The sequence below is a fragment of the Periophthalmus magnuspinnatus genome, chromosome 5, assembly GCF_009829125.3.
Source record: "Periophthalmus magnuspinnatus isolate fPerMag1 chromosome 5, fPerMag1.2.pri, whole genome shotgun sequence".
Taxonomy (NCBI): domain Eukaryota; kingdom Metazoa; phylum Chordata; class Actinopteri; order Gobiiformes; family Gobiidae; genus Periophthalmus; species Periophthalmus magnuspinnatus.
In genome coordinates this window covers 26,209,445-26,220,658 of record NC_047130.1, presented here as the reverse complement: position 1 = coordinate 26,220,658, position 11,214 = coordinate 26,209,445, and the positions used below count along the sequence as shown (strand labels likewise).

General features: G+C 40.5%; 1 protein-coding gene across 2 annotated transcripts in view; it reads left to right on the top strand.

The window, feature by feature from the left end:
* The first annotated feature begins 535 nt into the window (after positions 1 to 535).
* The window catches only part of iqsec1b (IQ motif and Sec7 domain ArfGEF 1b), an 85,289-nt gene continuing 74,610 nt past the window's right edge, over positions 536 to 11,214 (top strand). The window contains exon 1 of one of the 2 annotated variants that reach the window (XM_033966823.2): positions 536 to 637. In XM_033966823.2, coding sequence (XP_033822714.2) covers positions 564 to 637 — 74 coding nt within the window. In that variant the 5' untranslated portion in view covers positions 536 to 563. The remainder of the gene's footprint in view (positions 638 to 11,214) is intronic. The other variant, XM_055221596.1, reaches the window with a different exon arrangement.

Genomic DNA, 11,214 nt, shown 5'->3' with positions numbered 1-11,214 from the left:
TAGTCTTGTTGTGCCCCCGCTGGTGCGATATGGCCTGACAGGTGGAGCACGAGTCACAGAGCAAAGGCGAAGCGCTGAAGCAAACCAAAACAAACATGGCAACACCAACAGACTTCAGCCTATTTCAGCGTCAATAGTATTTTGTTTGTGGGAAATGTGCAGCAGGTAAGTGCTTTGTGCATTTGTGCACAGGGTCTGTGCTTTTCTCTCAACTGGATGTAACAAAAGTTAGATTTTTTTGTCTTGTTCCACTGATGCTTCGACCAATCAGATTCAAGTACTCCTCATGACATTCTGGGTTTTCTGATCGCTTTCAGTAAGAGTCATCCCAGACTAATAATGTGTAGAACTCACTTCAGAGACACAGATCAAACCAGGTGAGCCAGGTCAGTGTGAGGCAGGTTAGTGAACTTGGCTGTGCAAGGAAAGGTAAACAGGAAAGAATACATGCACAAGATACACAAATGTGAAATAAGATTTTAGAAGTAGTAGTTCGTCCTTAATTTCACCTCTTTCCTTTTCTTTGCAGGCATCATTCTTCACTGCCCATAGAACTGTCTGAAATGCCTTTGAAGCTCATAGCCCCTCCGTGCAGAAGAGGTTACCCCTGCCGCAAATGGAAGTCTGCATCTTTTGGGTACGTTCTAAATGTTTTTATGATGTTGTGTAATACCATTTCAGAACCAGACACCAGCGAGTTTGCTAACATTCTGAATAGAGCTGGATTTTGTGCATTCTCTTGTCATTTTCAATATTGCTGGAGTTGTAAATTGACTTGACTTTTGCTTCGTTCTTGTCCATTAACACTCACACTTCTGGGGTGTATAGGCCAAACAATCTCGCTCAATTTAATCTACTCAAGCACATTATGGTGCTCTGTTTCTACGATTACTTAGTCAAATGTCAAATTACCTAAACTAAAACTGTGTTTGAAAGAAAAGCAAACTGCTGCCGTGTGTTTAAAATAGTGTTTAAAATCATTATTACATAAACGACACTAAGGTTTGTGTGTTGAATCAGCTCTTGGCAAATGGCAAAGCACCTACTTTCCTGCAACAACGTCTCCGCTTTGTGCAACTGAAATACAAATGTGCTTTGGGTAATATTCTCAACAACAGACAACGGCTTGCACATGATTATTCACCTGACCTTTGACCTCTCGGTTTCCCACAAAGCATCATGTACTGTTTCTCTGTTTGTCTGTTGTTTTTTTTGTTTCCGAACACATCCACCTCCCACTGTGCCCAACCTGTTAAGATTCCAGTCTGTTCCTTTGAATCACTCTCACTTCCAAAATGAAGCCCTATTACCAGCACAAACAGAGGGGTAGCACGGCGGGGGGGGGCGGGCTGATGTCAGGGTAGACGTGGCAGAGCGTGCATCCATCCACTGTTGTTTTGTCCTGGCGATAAATGTTTTTGGCGATATGTAAACTATTTAGTGCAACTGACTCAACAAAGTATCTGTGTCAGACCGACGTACAGTAAAGAGTAAGAGTGTGCTGTTTTTTGGGATGTCACAATACAGTTTTCTCACTATTCTAGACAAATCTCGATGTGCAGGATGTGATATTACTATGATTTTAATGATTTTGATCAGTTTTAGGCCTCGGTAAAACAAAAACAAATGGCAAGGCACGTTTATTTTTATAGCGTAATTCGTACACAAAGTAATTCAAAAAGTGCTTTACAGAATAAGAAAGACATTAAAATCTCACTAATAATCACAAATATTCATGATAAAATTTATATTTAAAGCAGAAAAGTGCAGAATAAAAACCTTTTATTTAAAAAAAAAAAAGGTTTCCTCTATTTTTTTTTTTTTTTTTTACATGCCAATTAGCAATAAACAGTTTATTCAATTACACCATGTTTTCTCTGTGTAGATATAACAGATCTAGGCCTTTATAGAGCAGTTTTCTTCTTATATTTACAAAAGCGCTGCATGATTAACCCTTCACTTGCTGTGCTAAATTACACTGGAGTAGCACCATGAGTGTTTGGAGTCATGTGTGTTTGGAGTCATGTGTGTTTGGAGTCATGTGTGTTTGGAGTCATGTGTGTATTGTGTCGTAACGTCTGGAGGATCAAAGATACAGACCCGGGGTAAAAGTTTGACAGTTTATTACAAACAAGGAGATGTGAATGTTGGTTGACGGAGCTGGTAGTAGAGAGCTGGGTCGAATGCTGACTTCTTCAACCCGGTCGTAGAAAGCTGGGTCAGAGGCTGAGGTGTTCGTACCGATCGTGGGGAGCTGGGACGGAGGCTGAGGTGTTCGTACCGATCGTGGGGAGCTGGGACAGAGGCTGAGGTGTTCGTACCGATCTTGGGGAGCTGAGGCGGAGGCGGAGGTGCAGGGTGGGTCCATTAAGCGGGATCGGCGACAAACGGGAGGATACACTGATGAATAAACTGGAAGATGACTTGACGATCTGATGTGTAGGATCCTGGTGGAGGCTTGATCGCTCACAAGCTGCAGGTGTTTAGTGGGTGGTGCCAGAGTCTCCGCCCAGCTCCAGGCTCAGAAGAGAAGAGGGAAAGACAGCACGGAAACACGGGGACAGACTGGGATCTTGACAGTGCACAGAAAACACAAAAAAAAACAAATCTTGACAGTATTTTGTGAGGTTCGTATTGAAAGATTTGACGAGTATAATGAGTTTTGTTGCATCCCTGGTAGATTTACGGTTACTCAATACAATCAGTGTCCAAATGAAATAATAATGTGATTTATTTAGATATGAAATCGCAATGAGTAAACAGTTTTGTAACTATTTGGACAGTGGACGTCTCACTCTTGGACAGTGGATGTACCTTGTTTGCGTTGCATTATTGACTATTTTCCAATCCGATCCTATTCTATCCCTTTGATGTCGTCTATCAGAGTTGGTGATCACAGATAATGTCGCAGAAAATGCCCTTCTAAGAGTCTGAGAACCCCGGCGTGTCCAAGTCCTGCCTCTGTGGACTCTTCTCCTCTGAGTTCATTACAGCGCTCTGCAAATGAGCCCAGATGGGGGCGAGATGAAAACCATGCGAGCGCCGAGCAGTGGGACAGAATCTTCAAACGCTGCTCTGCAATTTCAAAGGCTTTTTATTCTCCCCTCTCTATCTGCACTGTTCAGTTCTGACGGCATGTTTGGTACCGTAGGAACAAATGACGCTGTACGTACAGTTTTCTATGGTTGAATACGTCGAGGTAAGCGTTATATCATTTAAAAAGTTGTTGTTTTTATTTGGAATTTCACATGAGACTTGAGACGTAAACAGCAGCCTCATAAGTTTTGCAGTTTGTATGAGTTTTTGACTAACTACTTTGCGAGTTCATACCCGATAAGAAAGAATCCAACATTTTAAAATAATAAATAATGTACAGTATGTGAAAAATACATCGTCTTCCTCTCAACCTGCAGCTTGGTCATTTCTTCCTCTGTTCTTTGTGTTTAAAATTCATGCACAAACAGTATTTCTTGCATATTCTTTGGCTTTTAAGGCTGGATGGATAAACACAAGTGTAAACAAAAGATAAACAGGAAAAGCAACTGGTCTTTTTCTTATATTAAAACTGAAACCTTCCGTCGTAGATAAGGCGGCAGACGTTCCCAACTGTATATTCTGAATGTGACTTGAATAAATGCGTTCAAGGTTTGATATAAACAAAGCTTCTGATTATAAATTTATGTCAAATTGATTCGATGTCTGGATTGTGTTGACGGGAATACGCTCTGGAAATAATAATAATACGACTTATATTGTTCTGTGAGTTAATTTGAAGTTGTTGAGCTTTGCAGTGCGAGTCGATGCTCAGACGGAGGTGCCCCGTGACGAGTGCACCTCTCTTGACCTCAATATCGGGTGCTCCTGTGCGAGTCGGACCAGAGCTGCTGAAATGATTGCAGCCTCTTGTAGGTGCCAGTGCCGACAGGTGAAGCTGGGGCGGTGTCACTTTATTCCATGTTTGTGTAGAATTCCAGCCTAAAAACGCACAAAGGAGACACCTGGGCTGGTTTATGTTTCACTGCACTGCTTCTTCTCCAGCTCACACCTGCGCTGAGTAAAGATGGAGGAGGGAAAACTGCTCAGGACTCAGGAGATATGACGTCACATAAAAAAAAAGCAAAGGATATGCAAGAAATACTTTTTGTGAATGAATGTTAAAGCCAAGGAACCAACAGGCCAAGAGACTTCGCATTTTGAGTTAATGGAGGCCTGAAAGACGATGTATTTCTCACATATTGTACATTATTTACCATTTGAAAATGTTCTGAGGGACACAAGAATACTTCATACAGCCAAAGTGATGTTAAATGAGTGATAATGTAATTTATTTTATAAGAATAGCTTAGAATAACTGGTTGATTTAACATTCTTCACTGTGCTTTCTGCAGCTTCAACTCAATTATTTGTTGTAGAATAGAACATTGTTGCACTACAAAACGTACGACGCAGCTAAATATTTATTTGTCTGCGAAGCGCCTAATAAATGTCTCTACTCTGAGACTCTCTGACCACAATTTAGGTTAATGTTACATGTTTTCTGCAGCACTGAGCCGGCTGCAGCGGCTTTACAAAGGTCCAACGTCGCATCCTCAGACCTGCTGCGATTTGTGAATGAGCTCAGTGGAGAAGCAGAGAAGAGCAGTAATGTCATGATACTTAAATCTGTACTGCAAAATATACATAGTACTCAGTTTGGACTATTCATTTGTGAAGTTTGCTGATATCAAATGCATTTTAAAGTCAGATATGTTCGTTTATTCATCCAAAATGCATGTCGGTGGAGTAGGTTTTTGCAGGTTTTGTTGTGTTGAAGGCAAATGTTCAGTTCCGAAGCAGTAGTTTTACTCTTTCAGGAGTTCACCGAGTCTTAATTGCACTAATAGATTTGTTTGTATCTCATTTCCAGCCCCGTGTCCCATTAAATCCCTGTGTGCACCAAAGTACATCTTCTTCCTGAACAGAATCATTTTTCACTGTAAAGGTTGGTAATAGTGCGATTCTTGTGGTGGGACTAAAACCAACCTGAGCCTGAAAAGAGGCATTTAATTAGCTTTCCATCAACCACGGGGGGTTGAGCACGGGGAGGCAGGGCGGGCTCCAAACTGTGAAAATGTGTGGCCGGTGGTTTCAGAGCACAAATGGGAAACTCGCCGCAGTCGGACCTCGAAGAAAACGCAGAATCAGATCAATATAAGGCTCTGTTGATTGTGGAGTGTGAGGATTAAATTATTGTGGCCTATTTATTACACTGGTCAACACTAAATTTATTGTCTAAGATTTTTTAGCTGATTTAGGATAATTTTGATGTGCTGAATCCAAAAATCACATTGGTTTTGCTCAATCAGGTCAACGTTCTGAACTAAGCGACATATTTGTTTTTGGACGATTTTGTTTACATGTGTGGGTATTTTCACGTCATATGATGCAAAATTCTGTTATATTTCTCGCTATAAACAAATTCTGAAGATTTTGCATGTGCCAACTTATGACATTGTTTTTTTTATATTACAAGTGAATGAAATGGCTTCGACTAGAAGATCTTGCAAAAATAAGCCTGACATATTCTGCTACATCTGCGGTGAATACACCAATGTTCCTAACAGGAATCAAGTCACAAGTTTTATAAAGCGTTTTTTATCTCCTAAAGCATTTTTTGGATGAGAAATACTAAAGAAAATCAACTGATAATGTCACAAAATTGTAATCAATTTAGTCAGAAGATCGGGTTTTTCAAAATCAAATTAGCATAAAAACCCGACCTGACTGAGAAAAATAGATATCATTTTTGGATTCAGCGGTGCAATTCAGTTGAAAAAACAGACAACTTTCAAAAATGTTTTTTTTGTAACCCAGTGTTATCTGTGGATCATGATTAAACAGTAAAATACACGAAAATACACTCAAATTCACCAAACTATGGCAGTCTTGTGTATCAGTCGTCTTTCCAACAGCAGGCAGGAGCTCACCTTTGGATCCCATAACTTACTTTTCCCCGCCCACCTCATAATAGCACTTCATAATACACACTGTATCAGTACAACAGTAAGATCCAGATCAGATACAACCGTGTGATGTAAACTGCAGCACAAATACACATTGATTGATCGCTTACTCCACTCTTCCTCTGTCACATGGAGCAGACACCAGCTGCAGAACATAGTCACTCCTCACATAAATGCACATAAATCTACATAATGGGCCGCTTACTTCTCTCCAACTCCGCGGCTTTCTCTTCTCACAGATCGCCTCACTGAATATAAGTGTCTTCCTCTCTTTGGATCAGCGCCTCGCAGAACTCTTGGGCAGCGTCGTCTTCTGTTCTGCCCAAAACTCTGTGTGGCTCTGAAATCCCACATTACTGCATTCTCTCTTTACAGCTACAAAAGCTCTGTGTTTTTATCATCTTTATTGGATTTTAATGCTTGGGGACTATTATTAAAGTAGTGTGAATTACGGCTTTATTATTCCTAGTCCCATCTGTAGCCGACGGTCAAATGTCAGTATATTTGTTTTCACGATAAAGAGTCAGTTAAAAATTATAGTTCTATATTTGTTGACGTTTTCTAAGATGTGTCAAAACATTGCTGTCTTTATTTAATTAACTTTATACATCTTTTATTTCTGAAAACAGTCACTTGAGCGCATGTTTTGTCCTGGACGTTAAAAATACAGAGAAAAAGTAATGAGAAGAGCAAGAAAAGTGCAAGGAAAAGATGTCAGATTGTTTTGTTTTTGTATTTATTTTAAAAGTTATGATTTGTATTAGAGCTAAGACCATTTCTTTTATCTCTCCTTTAGTTTTCAAAGCGTGAAAAGAAATGAAATATTGGCACATGAACATCAGTAAGAAGCGTGAAGTCCTTTTTTTTGGGTAGCTACACCATCATTTTTTGAAACTGCTTCATTGGATCATTGAGTTGAGTCTGAAACGACAGTATTTGCACATCGTTTCTGAATTTAATGGCGCAGTAGTTGTAACTGCGACGTAGGATGTGTGTAACTTGTGTGCACTTTTCCACGTTCGTTTAGCCTTGAGGTAGCGCGTTTTTATTTTATTTTGTATTATATTTATGTTGTTCGATGGCGTAATAACACTTGGCTGTATATTTGCCTCATATTATACTGTTTTATTCTGTGCAGTGGTCAGTCGTACAAGAGACTGGAGTGTTTCTTGTAATCTCTTAGAGGAGCAGAGTGATCGATAGTGGAGTGGGCTGGGGGGGGGAGATGGTTTTCCGCTATCTCACAGGAGCTCTCCGTGTTGAAATAGACCGTTATGCCGGTCCTTACTTCTTGGCTCAGCGGAGAAATGTGAGAACGCTCCTGGAATGAGTTGATTGGTTGTTGCTGTTTGAGGAGGCGAGGCCAGATGACAGAAACATAACGAAATCAAATGTCCCTATGCTCCTTGCGGGGTTTTCTAGCATTAGCCAACAAGCTGCTCAGAGCGAGTCCAACATATTATTACTGTGCATGTTTATAGTGATAATATAGTGCGCTTTTTCACCCCAGTGCTGTGTCTTCAGTGTATTTTCATGTCTCTTCAAAGACCCTAGCGCTTGTGTGCACAGTCACAGTTGCTAATGACTTACTCTCCCACGTTTTACAACTCCTATAACGACTAGAATTAAAGCACTTTCCACAGCACCTTTACAGCTTTATGCATCATCTTAATTAGCAGGAGCTGGTAAAGCAAAGCAAAACGTACTCGAGTAAACCGTGGGGCTCGTGATGGATGATGGCGATGGTTGTTTTGGCTGAAAGAACAATGGGAGACAATCCAGGGCTGTTCATTTCTCTGGCTGTCTGGACCCGGCTGTAATTTGAGATTAGAGTGCATCTGTGTGGGCAGCAGTGAAATGTAATCCCGGCCCGTTTGCTCACTATACTCTCCTCCAGCACTTGGTGTTTGGAACAGGGCCGCAGCATATTGGATTCTCCTGCAGGGAGCCATGTCAGAGAGGGCAGAGGCGCGCTTTCATTTGGGCTCGGCGATAACACTGACATTCATTCTACTCATGAAGTGCAGGATGGGAACAGCCGCGGGGTTTTTACCTCAATCTGCATCCACTCTATTTGAGGAGTGGTTGAATAAAATGTTAAGCACACACATTTTTAAAAAGGCGAGACTGTAGATGAAATTTGGGCAATAAAATATAAATCAATACAATGACTGACTGGAATATGTGTTTGTATGATCCTGAAGTGCACACCTGCAGAAGAGCCGACAGGTGCTGAGGCAGTGACGATCGTGTCAATGCATAATACTCATTAAGGTTTGACATGTGGTGTCTGAGCATCAACAAACCATTAGCATGTTAATTTGGACTCATTAGTGTAATTATTGTAAACAAGAAAGGCTATTGCCTACCAGACAGATTGGATGTCACTGGGGCGGAGCTGCTTTACGACTAATCCCTCTCCTCACAAGAGTGGCCTCGAGAGAAAGCCTGTTGTCCTGTTCATTCTGGAGACGGAACGAACACAGACACGCTCCGAAAATGTGCACATGTTTGGGGACGGTGCAGACTGGAGTGAAGGAGTGTGGTGGTCGTTACGTGTGACTTGGTCCAGGGCTGATGGTATAAAGGAAATTAAAATATTGTGTGATTATTTTACCTTTCAGAAATCACGTGGTCTTGTAACTAAAACTCATTTGACTGTGTTGGAAAACCTTTCATGTAAACACTTTTGTTCCCTTTTGGTTGCTGATCTTAAGATGTGTTTGTAATTTAAGTGAAGATGGATGCGATCAGACCAAACAGCGGCTTTCAGATCCTTCTCCTTTGAAATGTCTCTCACCTTGTCTTGTTTTAACTCCACATGTTCCATCCTGAGGTGATCCAGCTCCTGAAGCCTCCAGGAGCTCGTCTGTCCACACCTCAGGACGATTGTCACATCTTTACTGTGAAATCTGTGTCCTCTGCTCGTCTCAAACTGTATAAACCTGGTGATTTCCATCGTTCAGGGTCTGACATCAGGAGGAGATGCTGTCGGACCTTTCTCTCGCAAGAAATAAACTCTTGTCTTTGCTTCAACGTTCACCAGAGCCTGAAAAAGGAGCCTTATTTTCACAACAGTGGCATGTAACGAAATGATGTGGAAAAACCTGAGTGTGGAACAAAACGGGAGCCTGGAGACGTGGTAAAAAAAATGATTAAATAAATTTATTCTTCCAAAAATAATGTTCAACAGTGGATACAAATTAAACAGGTAGATAAGACAAAAATAAACGAAATAACCAAACAAAATAGCTTTCTGGTGGCAGCTCCAAAGCTTTTATTCCCTGGTTGATTGCTGAACTGTTCCAGGTGCAGCTCAACCGGTGGGTGGATCTGCGTAAACGGAGGTAATTCCAACACAACGGGACTGGTCTGTAACAGTGGTCGTCATTTCATTTAGAGCAACTCCGTCACATCCGCCATTTCACCGACTCCAATTACATCTGCGTCTGGTTATTATAAAATATCGCACTTGTGTAAAACTGCATATTTAACCAAATGTTTAACAGATAACTCCGTGGGGAAACGTGGTTGTGTTCAGTTTGCAGACGTACCTGTGCTGTAAAAGACTTGCAGAAATACAAACGCCTCAGCTGAATGTGTGAGCCTCTCCTCCAGTCCTCTCCTCCTCCACTCATTCTTCACTCCTCTATTTTCTGTTCCTCTTTGTAAATCCACAAAGCCAAAGTGCTTTCTCCCTCGGCGTGCAACAAGTCCTCCACAGCGGCGCGTAGTCAAAGTCAAAGTACGTAAAGCTGTTCGTTTGTAGAGGTGATGTGCGTTGGGATTTGTAAACGTCTCATGGGTTTAATTTACGCAATAAATCCACGAGAGACACGAGCAAAACTGAAATTCACCCATGAATAAAGTTTTGACCAGCTAAGTTAGCCGGTGTTGTCCGTTTTGATCTACCGACGAGTTACATCTATTGAAAACGGACTATTTCCCTGCGCGGTTATAAATAGCTAGTACAAAATCTTTAAAACCACTGCAGCATCCGTCAAAAATAAACTCCTTGCGTATTTTTACTGCAGAGTCAGAGATGGATCTGAGACGTGATGCAGCGTTCTAAGCCGTCACATTTAATTTAAACACATTTCATTGTTATGCCACTACTGTCTTTTCCAAATGCCTGATGACACGGTGCAAATGCTCGGGTTTTAGTTTGGAATTTGAATCCAAAACGCAACATACAATAGACGGGTGTCCTCCAGAAGCTAAACTTTCTGCCCGGAACCTGAAATACTGCACTTATTACTGCACTTTCTCTGTATCTGTGTTGATTCTACTTTATCCTTATTGTTTCCTTTCCATTGCAGTTTTCTTGTTCTTACCGTTGTTGCTATGTTTTTCTTTCTATTGTAGTTTAGAAACGCCTCCTGGTTCACTCTACATCGAAAATATTGTGACCTTTTGCTGCATTTATTGTCACAAATTGAATGAGTCTGTGTATGTATCATAAGATTTATTTCCATCCAGTGTTGCATTCATTTTTCACCTGTTGCATTGATGCTGGTCGAGTCTGACGCTGCACAAAGCTTCTCCAGCACAAAGATTCTCAATGGGGTTAAGGTCTGGACTCTGTGGTGGACAATCCGTGTGTGAAAATGACGTCTCATGCTCCTGATCCACTCCGTCACAATTTGAGCCCGATGAATCCTGGCATTGTCATCTTGGAATATGCCCGAGCCATCAGGGAAGAAAAAAATTAATTGATGGAATAACCTGGGCATTCAGTATATTCAGGTGTCAGCTGACCTCATTCTGCTGAACCTAGACCTGAACAACTGCAGGAGGAGAGGACATATTGCTTAGTTAAATCCACATGGCGACTTTTTTTTTTTTTTGGCCCAGGCAGTGTTGAAATATCACCCACACTGTACAATTGCAAAAAGTAAATAAAATAATATATATATATATAAAATAAATAAATAATACAAAATTAAATACAAAAAATAAATAAATAAATACAATAAAGTAAAATAAAACTAAAATAAAATAATACAAATAAAATAAAATAATACAAATAAAATAAAATAATACAAAAAATAAATTAAAAATATATAATAAAAAATAAATATAATAAAAATAAAATAAACATCCCCGTCCCTTCTCATCCCAACATTTAGAGCACATACCACCAATTAAATATTCATAAACAGGTATGTCCTGGCACACATTCATATCAACAGCTCCTGCAAATTTGTGAAAT